The sequence below is a fragment of the Corvus cornix genome, chromosome 12 (assembly GCF_000738735.6).
Source record: "Corvus cornix cornix isolate S_Up_H32 chromosome 12, ASM73873v5, whole genome shotgun sequence".
Lineage (NCBI taxonomy): Eukaryota > Metazoa > Chordata > Aves > Passeriformes > Corvidae > Corvus > Corvus cornix.
In genome coordinates this window covers 5,948,641-5,970,478 of record NC_046342.1, presented here as the reverse complement: position 1 = coordinate 5,970,478, position 21,838 = coordinate 5,948,641, and the positions used below count along the sequence as shown (strand labels likewise).

The 21,838-nt window shown below is 45.0% G+C and overlaps 1 protein-coding gene across 16 annotated transcripts in view; it reads left to right on the top strand.

Annotated features, from left to right (window-relative positions):
• POC1A (POC1 centriolar protein A) overlaps positions 1-21,838 on the top strand; it is an 89,851-nt gene that overhangs the window by 32,382 nt on the left and 35,631 nt on the right. For 10 of the 16 annotated variants that reach the window (XR_002043456.3, XR_002043453.3, XR_002043450.3 and 7 more), the window contains exons 10-14: positions 359-496; positions 12,077-12,212; positions 18,383-18,538; positions 19,403-20,074; positions 21,026-21,114. Coding sequence is in view for 1 of the 16 variants with exons in the window: in XM_010389975.2 (XP_010388277.1) it covers positions 359-496; positions 12,077-12,175 (237 nt within the window). In the remaining 15 variants the exon portion in view is untranslated. Of the gene's footprint in view, positions 1-358; positions 497-12,076; positions 12,362-17,244; positions 17,660-18,382; positions 18,539-19,402; positions 20,075-21,025; positions 21,115-21,838 lie in introns of those variants that run through there. The other 6 variants (XR_002043449.3, XR_002043446.3, XR_002043447.3 and 3 more) reach the window with 6 other exon arrangements.

Sequence of the window (21,838 nt, the reverse complement as noted above, 5' to 3'; positions counted from 1 at the left end):
TGCCACAAGAGCACACCAAAGTTCTTTGCACATAGAAAACTTGAGCCTTGCAGGATTCCTTCAAGATTTTTATCTAAGGTTTGCCTTTCCTGGTGGTAGTTTAAAAACAAACAAAAGCACACACAACCTCCCCCCCCCCGCAGAAAACAGCAAAACCACTCTCCACCTGGAGCAGGCAAACAAGTCAGCAGCTTTTCCTTTACCAGCTGTGGCAAGAACAATTCCTTTTCTCCTTTGCCTGTTTTTAATAGCATAGACTGTCCCAGCATAAACTGTCCTTTACCCTCCATGGAACAGAAATCCCTGTGCAGTTGTTTGCATTGCAACAGCAGATTATGTCTGTTTATTTTTTTAACAGTCAGAAATGGATTGTGGCATTCATCATAAGAAAACAAAAACTCAGGATTCTGGTAGGACCCATGAGCAGCAAGAGGAGGAGACCAGTCTTGCAAATACCCTGGAGCATATTATGGGACAGCTGGATGTTCTGACTCAGGTATGGTTTGCTTTTTAATTGGTAATGACAAAGGTACCTGTGACTGGAAGAATTGGGACTGTTTTGCAATAGTTTCATAGAATAATAATATGGCTAGTTCAAAACCTCTGCTTTTAGTAGTATTTTGATAAGTCTTTCATTATCTGCTTCTCAGCTTACCTCTATCAGTTCCTTCACACTGACTTCCAGCTGAGGCCCTGCTCTTCCCCAGTTCCTTTATGCTGCAGTGTAGTAGATGCTGCTGGAGCCAGCTCTGATAGACTGTGCTGTTAGCCAGGGTTTATCTAAGGTGATGCCTAAAGGAGTGGTTGGCAGAAGAACTCTGTTTTGGTGAATAATCTGACTCTCTTCTCTTCCCTGTTATACCACAGCCCATAGGTAAACTCTGTTCAGGTCCTGCTCCTTTCCCCCACCCAGCTTTCACCTACACAGTCCAATTTCTGCAGAATTCTTCTCCCATCAACAAGTCTGGGCCCTTCTGTGCCTCTGGAAAAGCTGGAACATGCTTTTCACCCACAGCTACAAACAACTAATCCCTTGCTAAAACATTAACAAACAGTTCTTTCTTGGAGTCACTAAGCAATGCTTGAACAGAACCAGCCATGAATGGTGATCATCACAGAATATGTTTACTTAATAAGATTTTGGGAATAGAAGTGTTTTATGATTAACTAAATAACTGCTTCTTGCTCATTGTGGAGAAATACTGTTTCTGGTCAGTTGGACCTGAATTTCATTGTGGTTTTTTGAGGCATGTGAGAATCAGGGAGAAAGCATGGGGTGATAAACATTGGAGGTCTCCTGTAGCTGAGACCATGGTGGTAGGATGGAAAAAATCTGTTGGGAGGGCTTTTCTGTGAGCTTTAAATATTGTTTCTGAGTAAGAACAAGTAGGTCTTAAACACTTGGTATTGAACATACTGATTAGTAGTCTGAGTTAGCTCTCTGCTCTTGAGAGAGTTAACTTGTCAAAGTACTTGTCAAGGAGTGCAAGATGATGGGTTGGAGCGCCCATTAGGAGATTGAAGGCTGATTTAGGGATTAAAAAACATGCCACAACTACAGGCAGTCTAAAATAGTGTAGGATGAAACCCAAAAGGTATTTAAGTTCACTTGGCAGAAATGCAAAAAAGCACTTTTGCTGTGATCTTTAAAACACTGAACACTGGAGGAGGGGAGGGAAATCTTGTGTGACACTGGGCCCTCATACTTGTGAGTAAAACGCAACCCAGTGTATACACAAAATATTTTAATATTGTTTTTACATCTCCCTAGTAAGCTTGGAATGTGATTGTTATCTTTCATCACGTAAATCACATCCACATTTCTGATGATGGATGTGTAATGGCTCCTTTTCAACTTCATAGGTGTTTAAAGGAGGCAAATATTGCAGTAAACAGTATGTGTGGGATTTAACCTAAATATAAGCAATGCAAGTATCTCTGTTGAAGATATTGTGTAACTGTAGAAAATTCTAAATGTTGTTTTAAACCTAACAGAAAGAGAAATTGAGATCAGTGGGGGAGGAATAAATTAGTAAGTTATAGGATAAAATTGGAAATAGTCTTGAAATAGTAAAAAACTAAAAAGCTGCCTTGAGTAACTGTGTTCTTCAACCTTTTACCTTTTTTGTAGCTTTTTTACCATCTTTGAAGTACTTAATTTCCCATTGGTTCTACTCTGTGTATGTTGTATCTTGTATTAAAACCATTTTAATGCACTTGTACAGGTTCCTGACATGCTGTTTTCATGCCAAGGTTTTGATATTTAGCGGCGACACAAACCGACACCAAACAAGCATTAGCAAATGAGCCTGGAAGAATTCCTCATTCCTGGACTAAGGCAGAAGGCACCTCAAAGAGGAGGGGTGTGGGCAGCTGGCAAGGCAGATGTGGAAGGCATCAGCTTGCATGTCTGAACTTTGGCTTTTCCAGTGCTGATGGCTGGTAGGAGAAGGCAGTGCAGCTCTGGAATGCAGCTCCAGCTGTTACCCCTCCTTCGTGCAATTAGGTGTGCTCTGGTAGGAGCTGTGGTGTGCGCAGATCCAAGTGAAATGGGAGCAGTGCCTGGTGCTGTGGGGTTGGTTGTCTTTCCAAGGCATTTCTTCCAAAGCACAAATGGGTGCTGCTCACTGCAGGCAGTAGGTTCTAACCAATGTGTGTGTGTCAGCTTCGGGCCTGTTGACTTCTTGTTGAAAAAGGAGGACAGCACTGCTTCTTCAAAACAACAGGAAGCTTTCATAAATAACACATAACAGGTGTCACTATTTTTGCTTCTTGGAGAAGGGCTGAAGATGCACCTAGTGTTCTGTTAAAATCCTGAGTGTTGCTTGTTTAAAGAGAACTGTAAGGGCATAAGCAGGACCATCCAGTTGAAGGGAAAGGACATGTGTTATTTCCAGAAACCTTGTATTGATGTAACTGTCCATGGGCTTTTCAGGAATTTAATCTGTTATCTCCATGGGATCTTGGATTTATTTCTCATGTGGTATCTTGAGTTCCTGTGTTCATTGTTCTTGTTGTAGATGCAATACTGTTACCATCATGTAAAGTAGCAGTGGGGAAGGTTAAAGTTGTGATAAACTACTTTGGGAAATTATGCTGATACAAGCCTAATTTATTTTCCTAATATTTTTTCTGTAGCTGTCATTTCAAGGTTTAAACCTGGTATCATGTAGAAGTGGGAAGGAGAGAAAATACTTCCAATTTCTGCTGAAAGAGGTGATAGTAAGACATCAGCTGTGGGCTGTCATCTCTTGCCAGCACACAGCTTTGTTCTGAGCTCCACGCTGGAAGCTGCATCACCAATTATTAGTACCTTCCCTCTGCTGGCAGTAGATTTCCACATGGAATAAGGTGTCATGTGCTTGGATTCAGTGAGATTGTTTTTGTTCAATTCAGAGGTCTCTTCCAGCCGGTCACCAATCCCTGAGGCTGTGGAGGTGGTGTGCCCCACACAGGAGGATACACTGGAGCAGATTTGCTCCTTCAGCTGGGCACTTCTGTTCTCATCAAAGAGATGGATCAGAAGAATCCCGTGGCTGTTGTATATCACATTTAGCAGTAACCACTAGAGTGAACAGAAGCTTTGCTAAGCTTTATTCTTATGTTGTTGATATGATTTAATTCTTTAAGGTTTTCGCAACTTTCTTTCAACTGGTCTTCGATTCAATGAAACCTTTTTCTCCTCCTCCTCCCCAAAGCTTTGTCAGGATAGCTTTTGTTTTACTTGGAAGCAGGTGGTCTAATGTGACCTGACAGGGTCTTCATATTTTTTCCTAAAAGTGGTTTGTGTTTGGCCTTACATGGCTCTTTTTCAGAAGAGTAGCATATGCTTAATAATTCTGCTGCCTTGAAGAGTGAAGTTGAGACCTGGACATAAGCCAGTTGTTCCCAGTAGTTTTGGATTACTTAGAAACCCTGGTTCCCCTCTGTAGGAAAGCAGGCAATTCCCATCTGGCAAAGGAATGAGGAAGATGAGAGTAATAAATGTGTGATACTGATGCTTTGCTCCTCCCTTTCCTGCAGCTTATTATCTAGTCAGTGTCTCAGAGTTTAAAAATCCTCTACTGGCATTTTAGAGATGTGAAAAGGAGGAAAATGCAAACTGTTTATAATTTTATTTTTTTTATTGAAGACTGGATCTCAGTATCTCAGTGCCTATATGAAGAGTTGGGATAATTATTAAATTTAAGGGGAAAACAAGGTGACTTTCTCTCTTGGATAAACCTGGCACAGAAAGGTGTGTTTTGGCTGAAACAAAAATGTAGCAAATATCAAAGATTTGCTTGGTTCAGGTGCGTTTTCTGCATTTACAGTTGAACTGCCCTTCTGAAAAGATCATCTGTGAGTAACTGTCTTGGCTGCAGTGGAAAACTTGTATTTGCAGTGATCATCTTCAACCAGTTTAATGTACTCTTGTCCTCACTCCAAACACCTCCAGCTGTTGTGTTCACTCTGTTCATCTGTGGTCAGCAGGCACTGAGGCAAAAGCTTCTGGTTTTATGTGGGAAGGAAGATGTCTTCTCCAAATGAGGAGTTCAGAATCAGGTTAGCGTAAAAATTCATAAATAGCTGCAATAATCCACCCACAGGAAATGGCTTTATATGCTTCCCCAAACTAATCTTGCATTGAAGCTGGGAAAAAACAACACAGTGAAATGGAGAAGACTTGATAAGTCTGTAAAATAATCCAAAGCCTGAATTGAAGGACAATCTAGCTCATGTGAGATTAAAGGATTATTTCACTCCAGAAAAAAGTGCCGGCAGAGGGAGGGAGAAGAATTTTTCTAAATTATTTTTTTTTAGCATAAAAGAAGACTTGGACACAAGTGAACTGCTTTTTAATTAAAGCTGAAAATGTTAATGTGTCCAGTACTTAATAATGAAAACAAGTAAAATCAAATTTTTATTCCTTTTTTGAGATGTGGTCTCGAGCCTGTGTTGGTGAGAGATGAATGTGTCCTCTCTTTTGAGAGGGACTGAATGTAAATTAAGCAACTGGTTTAGAACAATATATGCTTTTATGACTTCAAGTAGTTACAAGTCAAAAAGAAATATTTGGCTGGAGTGGGGATCATGTCCCAAGTGCTTCTACCTTTGCTGTGCACAAATATCTTGGTTTCTGTGTTGCTCTCAAGACCTGAACACCCACAGACTACCGATGGACCCAATATACTAGAGAACACCTGCAAGTAATTTTTATTCCAAGAGAAATGGTTTGAAATCTGAAACACTAATAAAAGAAGTTCTCATCTGAAAAATCTGTGGAGTGTCAGATGAGCTTGGTTTTTAAATCTGAATTTAAAGGACATAGAGGCTATTTCTTATGAGTCAGACCCATCTCTTAGAGATTCAGTAGCTTTGATCTCTCACTCAAATTAAGTACCCTGCTTATTGCCAGTCCTCTGTGTCATTGAGCAGAGCTACTTTTTTTTTCTTGAAATTTACTTCCAAAATATGCTTGTTATAAAATCTTGATGCAAATACATTTTTCTTCTTTCTAAGATTGCTTAAATTAAATGCGCTCTGAGGGATATTGCTGTGTTAGCAGGACACTCTCTGAAGGCTGGCCCTTCAGAAGTGCTGATCCTCTCCTTGGATGTTCACAGGACCTTCACCTTCCATTTTCCTTCAATGGGAAGGAATACTAAACACCTGCCACAATTTGTTTTCACAAGCAGACTTTGAAGATTAATATGTATTGTTATTCAGCTATTGGATACCAGCAGCTGAGTTCATTTAGGTGAGTGATTTGCATCCTCTCAGAGGCAAGGGATGGATATGGGAAGGCTTTGAAGTCTTTGTGGTTTTGGGGAAGACTCTGGTCATTTGGGGTTCTCACCTCTGTATTGTGCAGTTGCTGTCATGGTGTGTGCTTGGACGTTTTGTTGGAGCTCATCCTGACTGGCTGTGTTTTATTCTGTGGTGAAACTGGAAGTCTCCTGACTCCTTTTGCTGTGCTGGCCCAGCCCCAGAGGTCTGGGAGCTCTGCACCAAGGAAACTGCACAGAAGCCATCAGCCATTCCCTTCTAGAAACATGCAGGATCTGATGTAAGTGCCATCAGTTTAGCTTTGGCTGATCAGCTGTCAAGACTAAAGCAACAGCAAGGTGTGATGAAACATTTTTAGTCAGAGGGCTTTAAATGGAAAGACTCTGTTGCAAGGGGCTTAATGTGCCTTGCATCTCCACCCTGCGTGGATGAAATTGGCAGAGCCTGTGGCTCATCTTTGTAGCTGGGATTGATTTAATACAAAGGACAACCTTATCTGTGCCCCAGGATCACTATGGTACTGGTACTGACCGTGCTGCTTGCTGTGGCAAATACTGGATGGTACTGGAATTTTCAGGTATGCTTGTGTGATTTTCCTACTGTGAAAAGCACAGTGAGCACTGCAAGGGATCACTTGTTGCTGTGCTGAGTACCACAGGAAGAGATCTGTGCATTACACCAAAGTTGTTCCTATAATTTAGTGAAAGGGTTGGTAAACTGTAATTCAGGTATGTGCAGAAAGTGAGGTGGATGGGACTATGAGCTCTCATGCCCTGCCCTGGAGAAGAGACAAAGAGGTTGTTTAGCCACACAACTTCTTGAGCAGGTCTCTGTGTGGGGATCCTGATGAGGCCAGGCTAGTGCTGGCCTTTGTCCTTCTGCAGGCATTGTCATGGATTCGTGATCCATGTGACCCCACAGTGACCTTGGATGAATGTGCAACACCTGCATTGTGGGGTTTGTGGGTCTTTCTGACTCAGAGCTGTACAGCAGCACTGATCAAGATGTTCCTGTCCAGCCACATGGAAGCTAAGTGTGTTGTAGGAACAATAATAAAAGTTTGTGGAATTTGAAGCATGTTACAAAGTAAACCCAGGAAAATTCATGGCGTTGAGTTAGAGAAAGGGGTAGTGCTGAGTCTTCGCCCACTAACTCAGCCTGGTGTGAAATATTCTATGCAAATAGGCTTTGTGAGAATTCACCTTAGAGTTTGCCTTCAAAGCCATTGAGATGGTGAGGAGCTACAGACCTGATTTAAAATGTCATCTTGTTTTAGTCTGATGCACATGAGGAGCTATCATTTCTGTTAGAAATCACCCCACATTTTATTTTAAACCAAAACCCACCTTAATTATATTTGATCTCTGAGGTTAAGGCTTTGACCACTGGAGTAAGGCTGGTGCTTGCAGGCATTCGTTTGCTACGTAAAGCGTTAATTGCTGTGAAAGCTTCATGCCTTGTTCTACTGTGAGATGAGACTTACCTCCTCACTTAGTCTAAACTGCCAGCTCTTGCTGAGAATGCTTTCAGAGCATGCAGAACGTTGGTAGCTGGCTTGGGTGCCATCTCAAAGCTGTTAAGTTACAATTTGCAAAGAGGGCAGCCCAGCTCCCTTTACGTGTGCTTGGTAGGAGCAGGGATCTGCTCTGGGGGTCCCGAGTGCAGCTGCTGAGGTGGAGTGTGTTGGGGCAAAACCCATATGGGAGGAGGAGAAGCTGTTCTTGCCAGACAGGTTCATGCTTCAACTCTCCCTGCATAAGTTCTCCCATCAGCCTTTCAATCGTGCAGCTGCAGTTTGGAGTTGTAAACTGTGGTTAGTGGCAGGAGTTAAGGCTTTTTTTCTCCTGTAAAAGGTGTAGGTAAGGCTACCCCCGTGCAAACCCTTCCTGTGGTAGTTTGTTTCACTCATTGCATTAGTTCAGAGAAAGGGCTCCCAAGCTTAATTTACCTGGGTACCACCTGGATGCTAAGGCAGCATTTTTATGATGCAGTTTATTTGTATTTCTTGGCTGTATTTGGGAATAAAGTGGGCTCTGAAATTGCTGCTTTTAGGGAAAACCATAAGAAGTTACTGCAGGGCATCTTTGAAAATACACCAGCACTGGCCATGCTTGTTACAGAGGGCAGAGCTCTTAAGCCTGCAACTCCAGGTCAAACTTGACAAGTGTCATTCTGTAAATCCATGGGCCATCTGTAGTCTTCAATGGACCTCTTAAAAACCATCAATCCCTAAGTTCTTCCTTGATGCACACAGTGGAGTGGAGAAACTGTGGGTACAGAAACTTACAAACTTCTGCATTTTTTTGTGTGTTCATTGTGGGTGAACTTTCTTTATAAATTGAAAAGAAAATGCTGTCTTCATAAATTAAGATGTCAGATAGGAAAGAAAAATCTGAGGAGGCAGAAGTAATGTTTTTTCTTGAGCTGTTTGATATGTTAGTGCTCTGCAAAATCTTTTAGCATATGCTTAGAAAAACCAGTGGAGCAAACGTTTGAGGATCTTTTTAAGTAAAGCTAGAAAACTACTTCTGCCTCCTTTGAGATCAATGGAGAGAGGGATTTTCTGCTATGAATAAACAAGAATAGAAGTGCAAGTGTCCTATTTTTTCTGCGCAGAGCCAAGAGCTCATCGATGGCACAGTCACTGTGCAGGATCGTATCCCTTGTAGGTTCAGCCAAGCTGTTGTTACTTGATCTGAGGAACTGCCCTGTCCATACTTTTTGGGGGGGTTCCCTGATTACTGGTGGTCAGTCAGGCAGTTCTCTGTCCCCTGTGCTATTGCATGGCTAACTCGGAGCCACTGTGACTGCGTACTGGAAAGGCCCTGTGCTGCACCTTTGGCCTTGCAGAGTGTCCCTTAGCGGGGTGAGTTGAGCATTAGTTATTCCACCCTGCTGTGCCCTTGCCCGCCTTGCCCCCCGCTCCAGGTTAAGTCCTGCTTTAGCTAATAGCAGCCATCTGGCTGGCTGCATCTCTCCTGGCAGGGGCTCCCTGGCTGCTCCAGAGGCTTGCTGGCGACCTCTGCTCCCTTGCTCTGGTCTCTGCTGTTCAGGTTTCCTTTGGTGCTGGTAGAACTGGTTTCTTTCAGCATTCAATTAGCACCTGGTTCCTCTTATCTGTCCTCCTCAAAAGCCCCTCCAGGGCTGCTGCAGAAGCTTCAGCCCTGAGGCCAGTGGTTTTTTTAACTGTCTCTGCTGCTTAATCAAACATGTTTAAGAGGGACTAAGGAAAAGATACCGATGAAAGCATCTTGGAACAGCATCCCAAATCACTGTTATTTGGGTTGAGGGAGTAAAAATAACATGGAGGAATCGGATAAGGGGCTTGTCATCAGGTAAGCAAGTGTGACTACTGGGTGCCTCATTTTAGGTGTCCTGGGGGAGAATGGGAATGAATATTCCCCTGAACTTATAAGTAAATAGGAGGCAAATTTTTATTTCTCCGTAGTTTCTCTTTAATGTTTCCAAAGAGAAGAGCGGGTTTTTTCAGTGCTGAGTCTTTGAAGATAAATGAAGACAAATGTTGCAGGAAGTGTTGGTAGAAGTGATTTAAGTTTTCTGTGAAAAATTCCCGTATTCTATTCTGGTGCCCACAGTAATGCTCAGTATATTACTGTAATGTCAGAAATATTCCTTAAAAAATAGTTTGATTTTTTTTCTCGTTTAAGCCTAAACTGTTATCCTTCTGCCAATTTGAGCCAAGACTTTAATAAATTATCCAGCATTTACTCCCTGGTGTGTAATGGAGACATGTACTGTATTCCTGACACACCAGGAAGCCCAGATCCTGCCACAGAGTGCTAACCTGGTTCTAGTGAATGTTCACTGAATCTGGCTAACAGTGTTCTTGCCCTTGGCTTAACTGCTCGTTTGTTATCTTTGAGAAGCCATAGCAAAAGCACGCAGGAGTTGAATAGGTGCAGTTTCATTTGCCTCCTGAGAAGGACTTGCTTTATAAATAGCAACATGGAAATATTGTAAAACTTTCAGCTGCTAATAAAGGAGCTTTTCTGTGCAAGTTACAATATAGCACTTACAGCAGCTGGGCAGTATTTGTGCTTACCCTTACCTTCCTGGGATGTCAGATGCCCTGTCTATTTATATTCATCATATATTCAAGTCTAAATGGACTGTAGTCATTGATTCCTACTTTGGACTTCCTGAATTTCATTTCTGACTGCTACTTTTCCACTTTTAGTTTCCAAAAAATACTTACTGCAAGTTTTCTGCTTTTACTTACATGCAATTTCCATTCCAATAAACATTTTCCTTACAGCTTTCTCACAAATTCAACACTTTGTGAAATCTGCTTTACTTGTGTCTCATGGTGCCGTGTGTAGCAGTAGCTCCTATTGATGGGATCATGGTGGCAGTAAATCATGGAACAGAGGAACCACGAGTGATCTGGGCATTGCTTCTGGCAGGGCAGTGTGACTGGGACATTCATTCAGCTGATTATCTGTCTAAAGGAAATTTGATGCAATGTTTCATTCTCCCTCTTTTTAATGGAGTGGTGAGTTACTAGTTCATTTTTTAAACAGAATAGCCAGGATCCCTACTGGCTTTCATTCTCTGGTTGCTTGAAGGATAAGATCTTTGCTGTAAACCCCTGGTAGACATTCAGCCTGCTGTGTTCTGCCCTTGGTAGCTTTATTCCTGGTTTCCAAGACAGTCACTAGGCAATGGCATGGCTTGGATGTGAAAAAGATTAAGTCTTCTCTCCTTTGAATAGATGGGAGGGCACCTTCTGGCTCTGGGGCACCTGGGATGTTACCTGCTGGCTCCACAATGTTTCTTCTGGTTCTCTGTGTGCTGCAATTCCTGTGCCTCAAAGGGATGGAAATAGAGGAGGAAAAACGTAAATGCAGCTGGTGCTGTAGCCGACAGAATATTTGGGCAAAGCAGGGTTTATTCTTTTAGGTGAAGCTTTCTACTGCTGCAGCAGGGCTCTACTGCTGCAGCAGGGCTCTTCTGCCTTGTCACAGGTCAGAAATAAGAAATATATTAGAAATAAGCTTTGAACTCTGTTTAGGGAGGAAAAAAGGGTGCATTATGATGCACTGGACAACCTCCAGCCGTTCCTGAATTCGTTGATGCAGAGTCTTGCAAGATGGCTTTGCCTTACTGCCCGCTGTTGTTTTTACTATGTCTGTTTTCTCTTCTCCCCCATGACTTGTCTCATTCCCCAAATCATTTTACAGCAGACTTTTCTTAGTCTCAAGTGGCCTTAGCCAAGCTATTTCCTCTCTTTGTGCTTTCGTTTCCCCAGCTGTAAAATGGGGATAATGAGACCTGCTTGCTTTTGTCAGGCACTTAGAGATGTGCTTACGAAATGCGCTATTAAAAGGCTTTCTATGTATAACTGCTATACAAACAGCGGTTGTCCAAGTTTATTTGAATTACTTTATTAAAGTCCAAAGTTCTGAACATCCTTTGTTTTTAGCAGAGGATGTTATTTATGCAGTAAAAATGCCCAAAATGTGAAGCTATTGATCATTGCTGATAAGTTTATGGATATTAAAGCATTAAATCATCACCACCCATTATCGGCTGTTCTGGTGTCTCTGGAAGCTGAAAGTGGTTGTGCATAGCTGGGGCCCTTGATTATCTTGGAGTGATCAATAAAAGGTTTTCAGCAGAAGCTTTTATTGCCACGTGGTTAAAATGTTCTTCCTGTGCATCCTGTACATGATGACTTCAGCTCGAGGAGAAAGAGAACAATCTTTTGCAGGGTACCTGGATTACACAAAGAAATGCAAGCATTATGTTGAGGTAGATATTGCCACTTGGAGTTTTTCCCCTCCATCTGCTGCATTGTCTTAGGCTGGGAAGGTTTTCTTGCCTTTCATGGTGCTTGTCCAGCAAGTTTTGAATTTTTTAATTACAGCAGACCCACGATGTTGAGGGAGGGGAGGAAACAGCTGGAAGCAAAGGGGTAAATTCAGAGCCATAACTGAGAAAAATTGTTTAAAATCTGTGTGTCTCATTAGCAGAAATGTGTCTGGTGGCTCTCCAGTGTCTGCCTCATGAACTTGTCCAGGAAAGGAAATGCAGAGCCCAGTCTGAAAGCACGAGTGCTGAAACGGGTGCTTGGTGTTGTCTGCAGGAGAACTTTGTGCCCACCATCTTTTACTGCTCCCCTCTGAAGTCATGTGGGGCTCTGCCCTGCTAAAATGCTGACACTGGAGTTCCAGCCGTGAAATACCTCGAAATATTCCTGTGAATTTAGCATCTTCTTGGGCACTGAGAGTACAGTGTGCAGTATGTCTGTGAGCAGCTCAACAGCAGCTTTCACTTTGTTTTGCAGACAGTTTCCATCCTGGAGCAGAGGCTGACGCTCACTGAAGACAAGCTGAAGGAATGTCTTGAGAATCAGCAGAAAATAATTCAGAACAAAACGAACTGATTTCCTGAGATCAGACAGGAGCTGAAGGCATTGGGAGGTTTGAGGCTGTTTGTGTTCCTAACAGACTGTGTGTGACTTGCTTTAACAATTTTGAGCACAATCTATTTTTCAATTGGAATGTATAGTTAATGTATCTGTAAATAGCTTTGTTGCTTCACTAAAATAAAAACAATATTTTATTCGTAAGTGTGGGTAACAATTGTGATCTCTTGTGCTTTCCAGAGGTACAGCAGCCAGCGTGTGGACTGAGTACTAACCAGGAAGGTCACATCTTTCCTGTCTCTGGTCCTGCTAAGTTAGTTTTAAAGTGTATAAGCATCTTGGAGTTGCCAGATGCCTGCCCAGGCTGTATTAGGCTTGTTGCTGAGGTGTGTGCTGGCTGTAGGTGAGAAGCAAAGTGCTCTCAGGATCTTTGGGGCAGTGGTATTTCACCTCTGGTCTAGGACCATATCGAGCAGGTGAGGTCTTGTGCAACTGACACCTGGAAGGGTTTGTCTTAGCTGAGTCTCACATGGCAAATCTGACACAGCAGTTGAGATCCTGGATGATATTTGTGCAGAGGTGATTAAATCCAACACATTTAAGCATGCTCCCGTGTGCAGTATAGGAAAAACAAATTATTGGGGCTGGAACAAAGGCCCCACTGTGTCAGATGCAGTGTGATTTCCAAGGAGATTTTACTTCATCTTTGCTTCTTAAATTAAAGGCAGGACAAAGGGAGAGGAAGGCAACTAAGCAGTGCAATGTTTTCTCCATCATGGAACTCTCTTCTTCTCATACTGGACTGCCTTTAATTTTCAGTCATTTTGCAGATGTTTTCACAGTTGAGTAACTCATCACTGGCACCCTCCTCCCGTCATCGCTCCTCCTGACTTTTTTGGGGCTTGAGCAGGTGTTCAGTATGTAGCTGCACAAGAATTTGGACTTCTGGGAGATCCTGTTTCCAACACCTCTTCTGCTAACACATACTGGAGGTCTCCTTTCTTGCAATAAACTCTGACCCACATTCCTGGAGAAATCAGCTGCAGGAACTTGAGCACCTCAGGGTTAATGTAACCCTCCTCACCCCTGTCTGTCTGACCTCTGCAGACAGGGAGGCTGCCTCGGTCCCTGCCCTTGGTGGTACCTCGTGCCACCAGCACCTGCCAGCCTTGCACAGCTTCCAGGGCCTCCATCTCTACGTGTGTTGTGGCACTCTGGATGCTTACCTGAGGATGGGCTGGCATCCTTACTTCACATGGGGTTTAGCTGGTTTTAAGGCCAGGCCGTGTGGGTTTGGCTTTGGGATGGTTTTTGGTGTTGCACCTGTTTTGTTACAGGCTGTTACAGGACAGCACCTTGGGGGTGTTAATGCTCTTCATCCCACCTGGTGGGAGCTGCTTGTGTTTTCCTGCCAGCACTAAGAAGCTTCTGGTCTTCTTACCTCCTGGTTCTTTGTACATCTCTAAGAACCCCTTGCTGGCATGATCACAGTATTTCACTCCTTCGTTTGTGGGAGGCTGAGAGCTTTCTTATTTCCATGCTTGGTTGATGATGAGTTTCTCTCTGCTCTGCCACGGACTTTGTTTTGTGTTTCCAGGCTCTGAGTCTGATAAATCATTACTTTCCCTTAATGGAATCAATTCAGTGGTGATATTCTGTGCTCTTGCTCTAAGCTTTCAGTGGCTTTTTGCTGAGAGACTGACATCATTTTCATTGAAATGAGCTTGTGTGGTGATGCAGATGGGTGGGGAGAAGGGGACTCAAAGGTACTGTGGCCAATTTGCTGTTAGAAAAAGGCTGTTCCTGCCCTGATCTGCCACTGAAGTGATGACAAAAATCAGTTGCAAGAGCCTAAACTTTCCACTTGATCCTCAGTGTTGTGGACTGGCCTTTGGGACTGGGGTGTGGAGGGGAAAATTTAAGCATTCCAACAGCATTTTTTAAGCTCAGTTGGTCAGAGCATGGTGCTAATAATGCCAAGGTTGTGGATTTGATCCCTGTATGGGCCATTCATTTTAGAGTTGAATTCAGTGATCCTTGTGGGTCCCTTCCAAATCAGAATATTCTGTGATTCTGGGGTTTACTTTAATAATAGCCTTTGCATCCTTTTAATGTGTAGTTTCTAATGTCTTAGAGACCACAGAAGCAATCTGTGTGTGGTTTTTTAGACAGGATGGCAGTACAATTGACACATATGATGTGTGCTTACAGGTGTCCACATTTGGGCATGTTTGATACAGATGCTTTTCCTTTTCGGATGTTCTGAGTGAATCCATTTGGAAGATGTAATTGTGCCTCTAAAATAGATGAAGTGCTCAAGTGCTGAGGACAAGTGGGATGTAGGGTGTTGTGTTTTAACCCCATTTGGCATCTAATCTCCACACAGCCCCTCAGTCACTCATCCCAAGTGGGATGGGGAAGAGAATCAGAAAAGTAAAAGTGAGAAAACTTACGGGCTGAGATAAAGACAGTTGATCAGGTAAAGTAAAATGTGGAATTCATTCACCACTTCCCATGGGCAGGCAGGTGTTCAGCCATCCCCAGGACAGCAGGGCTCTGTCACCTGTAGTGATGACTTGGGAAGATAAATGCCATCACTCTGATTGTCCCCCCTTTCTCCTTCTTTCCCCAGCTTTATATGCTGAGCATGATGCCATGAGGTCTGGGATATCCCTTGGATCAGTCAGGCTCAGCTGTCCTGGTTGTCCCCTCCCAACTCCTTGTCCCCCAGCCTCCTCTCTTGGGGTGGGGTGAGAAGCAGAAAAGGCCTTGACTCTGTGTAAGCACTGCTCAGCAACAACTAAAGCATCCCTGAATTATCAGCTCTGTTACCAGCACAAATCTGAAACAGCCCCATAGGAGCTACTAGGAAAAAAAGTAACTCTAATCCCACCAAAAGCAGCAGATCGGGAAAATTGCTTTTCTGGACTTAACTTCTTGTCCCATGTTGTTGTTGTTTTAGAGGTAATCCAGGGTGGGTGCATGGCTGTGGAGAGTCAGGAGGAGAGGGAATCTAACAACCTCTGTGTGATTTAGGTGGCAAGAAAGGTAATCTGAAAATACTCTGATAGTGTTATCTCCCTTCAAATCTCAGCAACTTCATTTTCCCCCTTACAACCCTCTTACCTGGAGTAGGACTTCTGAAAGCTGGCTATTGCTTGAGAGGCAGGCAAGGCTTGGAAAAGACAAGATTTACATTTTAATCCTTGTGCTTAAAGATTGAGCAACAACCTCAAAAAAAAAAATCTTAAGGAGTCCAAATCCTATTGCTTGTCTTGTCCTGAGGCTCCATGCTTTCTTTATCTACTGAGCACCACAGTTTTTGAGTACTGAAGAGAGAGTAGCCTCTAGAGTGAGTTAAACCCACTTTCATTTTTACGCTCACGATCTTTTTTTTTAATGTGGGCATATCTGAAGTGTCCCATTTGTGAAGCTGTTAACTTGGGGAGCAGTGGAGCAGCCAAGTGAGGAGCAGCCTGTGGTTTGTCCTTGGGCTGACATGGCCTCTGCGCTGCTTGAGGACAAATCCTGCCTTGAAAACCTCTTGTGGTGAGCTCTGTGCAGGGGGAGGCTACGAAGAGTTAAGGATTTTGTTTTGGATTCCCAAGGCAGGGTGGAAGCCAAGTTCTTAAAAAAGTAGTTTAATTTGTTGCCATTACATTTGCCAGACATATGACCTCACTAAACTTTCAGCAAGGGTTCTTTGTGCCGAGATTGGCCCCTGGGGAGCCCGGTGCTGCTGCAAATGGCTTTTTGGCTGCTGTGAGTATGGAGCATGTTAAACATGACCGTGATCTGTGAAAAAGTAAGAATCTTCAAGCACTGCCCACTTTCCTTCCTGTCTGGGAGCTGGAATTGGACAGATGTGACAGCAGAGCTCGTTACTGAATAGGCAGAAACAGCAGAGCACTGTGGTACTGACTCTCCTGGCCGGGAAGTGCAATGGCCAGGAGCATCCTGTGCCCACAGGCTCGTCACTGGACATGAGTCCACCAGCTAACTAGGAAATAAAATCCAACTATGATCTAAGTAGCTGGGCTAAAACTAGCCAGCCTCGTGGTACAAATCACTTATTATATAACCTCTTTAAAGAGCTGCTTTTGAACGAAATGTTTTTTGAAACACGAGTGAGTAGGAGGGGAGGGAAGCGAATCGTTTTACAAAGGTTTGTCACTCTGACGTGAGAGCAGGGCTGTGTTTCTTCTCTTGCTTTTGGAAACGGTTGGTCTGCAAGTGCTTCTCAAGTGGCTGGACCTGTAGTTTTGGAAAGGAAATAAGCTGGGAAAGAAGATTCTCTTATTGATACTGCTCTGCGTATTTGACCTGGATTTAGTGTGCTGTAGGAAGTTTTACGTGTGTCTCAGGGAAAGCTGGGATCTATTTGTAGCTCTGCAACAGAGCTGTCACTGCAGGCAGACATCACTCTTCAGTCCCCCTGTTCTCCTTGTCAGGGGAGACGTCTGTAAATTACTTCCTCTGTCGAGGTACAGGTTCCATGAAAGAAGAGCTCGTCAGAGATTTGAATGTGGGGTGTCAGTGAAGAGAGCGATGGGCTTCCAGGGCACAGGTCTCTGGCATCCCTTACCTTCTCCCTGTCTCCTTGCAGCACAGCAGCCAGTGCTGCTGGTGAAGGGGTGCTGAGAGCCTTTGTGTTGCACTGCACAAGTGGTGGCTGTTGCCTCGGGTGGAGTTTGAAGTTATCTGGTATCACTGCTGAGCAAAGGCAGGGGTACATGGTTAAACCAGCAAGCTGGGAGAGGGTGCTGTGGGGTGGTTTCTGGTGGGGGATGAGCATCATGAACACCTGGGGATGTTCCAGCAGCAGGTCATTGTCTGCTTAGCTGCAGCTGAGACAGGCCAGGTGACCACTGCTGGAGGCCAGGAATTTGCCATCTGCAAGGAAGTCTTCCCCAGTGACCACCTTTAGATTTCTTTATACTCACTCCAGCCCTCCCTCTCTGATAATGAGATACAGCTGGAAACGCACCATTCTGTTGTCACAAAAATGCTAGGCTTGAATCAGTGCTGTGACCCAGTGCCAAAAACCTGTCACCTCTGTTCTCCCTTGCTGTTTCTGCTCCCTGCAGGCACCTTCCATGCAGCCAATAACTCACTGCTGCCTTCCAGAGACCAGGCAAGCTGAGGATACAGTGCATGGCACAAGGATTTTTCTGCAAATCGCCGGTGGGGAATGCTACTGAGGCTGATCCTGCTTACTCCAAGAGCTTGTGGCTGCATGGAGCATGTGCCACTGGTGGTAGCTGTTCTTGCATCTGGTGACTGAAAGGGTTAAGCTAAGCAGCTGCCTGGATGGAGCTGCTGCATGGCCGTCGCTTCCCTCTGGGGTGGCTGCTCTTGGCAATGATTCCCTCCTCACGTTTTCACAGCCAGAGCTGAGCTTAGGTGTGCAGATCTTCCAACTGGAGGAAGGACTTCTGCCTGTTTCAGCTGAAATGAGCACTTGGAGTGTGCTGGGCACCAGGAGATCCTGCTGGCAGCATGGTATGGGCAGGGGCTGAGGGGGTCATTCCTTTTCCCCTTGTGTGAATCCACTCTGCCACGTGTAGATGCCACAAAGGCTGTGCCTGTCTCCTGTTACACTTGGCCCGTGTGCTGAAGCAGGTGCCTTGTGCTAACCAGGGTTAACTGAGATGGTTTTCATCCTGTGAAAGCCCAGGAATATCCTTTTCCTTTTGTTCTTCTGGCTGTGGTTTCTTCAGAAGACATTTTTCTTTTCATCCTGTGAGCAGTAGGTGTTGATTTCTGTGCCAGAGTCTTCTGATGCAGACCTGTGGCTGGAAAAGTTTCTCATTCCATGTTGGGTTCCCTAGGCCAGGAGCTTTTTCCAGGAGTTAGGGATGAAGATTTTGGCTTTTGGCACTTGTCCCTTGTGGACATCAGTCAGTAGAACCAAGGCAGAGCTAGCTGTGGTGTTGCAGAAAGTGCTGAGTGCTCCTGGAGTGAGAAAGACAGGCTTCAAGACTCCTGTTTGTGGAGCAAGACCCGCAAGGTGACCTGTTTGAATATGGCCCTATCTATATGCTGTTAAGTTAATTAACAAATAACTCTAATGCCACTTGATCTCCTGCTTAAAGATCAATGCTCGCCTGCTGGGCTATTTTTTTCTTTGTAGCTCCTGTTTGTTTCCTAAGGGAGAGATTATTTGACCTGTGTATTTGTGTGATGTGTTTCTTTCTTTTACTCTGTTATTTATTAAATCAATAGATCTTAAAAAGGAACACTTACCACAAAGTGTCTGGAGCGCAAGGTGTGCTGAGGCGAAAGTGAAAACCTGCCCGCTGGCATGGCCTTTCCCATCAGCCCGGCGTCTTTGCTGGAGAGAAGAGGATTGTCCAGGAAAACACCTTGACAGCAGCCCAGGTGATGGGGGCAGAAGCAGAAATTCTTGCCTGAGTACCTGCAGGTCACACAGTGAATCAGGGCCAGAAATAAGGGTGGGCCACCACTAAATTCGCCAGCCCAGGTGGGAGATGGGAGGCGTGGTCCAGGCTCTGTGCTGCAGAGTATGCTCAAAATTCTTAGGATACCTTTAAGAGGGGTTGTTGGTGCTGTTGAGCAGGCTCAGAGTGCTCTGGAGACATTGCAGCTGTGGTGAGGGCAAGAAACAAAGCTGAGCAAATTTCTGTGTCTGCTCCCTTTTCCCACCCTTGGATGGCAATGGGCCTGTTGGTTTCCCTGTTCTCCCTGCCTGTGGCTGGGCAGAGCATTTTGGAGGTTATGTTCTTTGCTGCAATTCCCCCACTCTGCCTCTCCTCACTGTGTGCTGCCTTCATTGCCAGCTCTCACAGGAGAAGTGAAGATGAAAGAGAGCAGAGATGATTATATTTAATGGCAATGAAAATTGGTGTGGTGATTGAGGGGCTGTTTTCCTTCCTGCTCTCCCACCTATTGAAGTTGGGAGGCAGCTTTGAAATCTCACGTGGTCATCTGGCCAGCTCTGTGCCAGGCTCCATTATGGCACCAGAGGAGAGGAGAAAGCCAGGTTGCATCTGTGTTACCTGGGTTTTCCAGCCTGGCCCGGTAGACAGGAAAGTAGATTCTTTTTATTCCCTCACTTAAATGAAAAGCCCCTTTGCCCCATTCTGCTTGTGCCTCTGCCCTGGCCCCAGCGGGTTGGCTCACCTGCCTTTTGAATGCAAATACTTGCTAATTTACAAGTTGGGAAAGGAGCAGCAGAAAGCTAATGAAGGTCAACTGAAGTCCTCTTTCCTTAATCCACCCCAGCAGTTCGCAGTCTGGGTCAAAGAGCTGCGGGATCAGCTGCCACTCATCCTGCAGCAAGCTGCTCTGGCCCTGTCCTGGGAACCCAGGCTTTGCAAGAAGTTGCTGGAGGTGGAGAGGTGCTGAAATACCAAATGGTGGATCTCCAGCAGACACTGGAAAAGGCTTTCCCTGTCTTCAAGACCGACGTGAAATGGACCCTGCGGTATCTGAGATGTTCAGGGAGCTCAAGGCTGTGAGTGACAAAGGGACTGTGACTCTGGCACCATGGTTGGAGCCAGTGTGTCTGTCTGTCTGCAGTGAGTGGCAAGGCAGTGCAGCCACCAAGACCAGGAGAAAGTGCATGCTGTGGCCTTGGCAGAAACCTCTTTAAAAGCATGACTGATTCTTATCCCAGAATTTGTTTAATGTCCTGGGTCCCCTTGTTACCCTTCATCAGCTTCCCACCACCCTGGCCCAAACGCCGCTCACTGCAAGTATCTTCCCCCAGCCTCTGCAGCCAGAGTGCAGGATTTGTCAGTGACTGAGCTTTATTCCTGGTGTGTGGCATACTTACCTCTCCTGTGGCAACCAGTAACCTGCCTCCATCCTCCTGAAACCCTCCTGCCTTCACAGACTGATGAGACTTTCCTGCCCACCAGGGAGATGCTGGATCTGGCTCCACCTCCTTCCCAGGTATTTCTGCTTTCCCCAAGACATGAATCACCCCAGGGCTTTTGATGAGCTATGGCTTTTGGAATGTGCGGAACTACCCTGTGTTAGCCACTCCTCTTCTTAGGATCCCTTTGCCTTTTTTCTGCTAAGCAATCTTTGTTTTCATCCAGTGAGAAACTTTATGTGATTTAACTATTTTAATTAAGGTATTTTCCTTTCTTGCTGTTGCTCACTCTTAAGCTGCATGGAAACTGTTCTTAAGAACATTTGCATCAGTTCATCTGAAGTCAGTTCCTTGGCAAACTTAGCAGTGCTGCTATAATCCATCCACATCTATCTGCACCACTTTGACTAATAACTCCACTGAAATCCCCGAGGTTAGTTAAAACGAGCCCCTGGGGCTGAACAAAAGGGGTTTTGGAAGGGATTTAACTCTCTGCCTTCCCAATTGCACAGATTGAGTAGTGAAGTCCCAGCTGGCTGCCTGGGAGCTTTGCCTCACTGGAGGGGAGATCAGGTACCTATGTGAAGATTGCTCAGAGCTGGAGTTGGGGCCAGATAGCTCAGGGGGCCCCTTCCAAGGTTATCAGCTCTGATGAGGTGTCCAAATGTAAAACACGTGAGTGCAGAGACACAGCAGTGAAACTGTTCTTGACTCAACACAGCATCTTTGCAATCATTTACAGGACTGTTGTGCTGGAGAGGCTCTAATGCCTCCTTTCCTCTCAGTCACAACGCTGTTTTTCCTTTTTCCTAAGGCTTTTCTTTGCTTGAATTTTCGTCCTGGCTGGATATAAAGCTGCCTTGTGACCTTGCAGGATATGTTGCATGTAGTCCCTGCAGCTGGTGGTCAAATGGGTCCTGTCACATCTGAAAAACAGATGGGCTGGTGGTACAAACTGTGGAAGATGGTTTTTCCAGGAGGCTTTGTGTGGGGTTGTGTTTAATTTTGTGGTCTTTGTTCTCATGCAGGGATGAAGTCCATCAGATGCTATAGACTCTGGCTCAGAGTGATGACATGCCCTTGGAAACCTTTCATCACCCTCTAGCATGACAGCCAGGTAAAGCCAGGAAAACATGTCAGGAATGCTAAGGAAAGCAATGGAAAAATTTAAGAGGAAAAACATGGCTGCAGCCCCCTGAAAAGCTCAGCAGGGGCTATGGGTCCACTCTGGTTTTTGTTTGCTTCTGCTTTCCTGTAGCCTCTCAAGAAGCCTGGCCTGACTGAGAACTGTGTGCACCGTGTTTCTCGTCACACCCTGGCAGCCACGGGCTTCTGCAGGCCCCACAGCTGAGGTGCTGGTTGGAGGGTTTTTCAAAGCCCCTTTCAAAAGGATTTCAGGGCCAGTGCTGTGAGACAACACAGGGCTGGAGGGAAAAACATGCACCGCTTGTGTGTGCTGGTATGTGTGTGAGTCAAACTACATCCAAGAGTCTGGGACAGTGCTGGAAACAGTCCTTTTCTCCAGCTGATAATCCTTCCTGGAGCCCCACTGCACCCCTGCTGGAAGATTTCCCTGCTCTCCTGTCTGATGGAAGCTGTCACACAGATGGGATGTCTTGTAATCCCAGCATGGCAAAGGCATCCTTGGGATCTTTGCTGGAGACCTGTGAGATAGGAGAGGTCATACGCTGACCACTCTTCGTGGACAGGGATCCTGACTCACTGGAAGGTGGAGTGACTTGTGTCAGACCGTGGCACTTGCCTGCAGGTGGTTGTGCTGTGATGTCCAGCTGGGCCATGGCGAGGCAGGTGTGGCTGAAGCTGCCTGGGTGCTGCTGGCA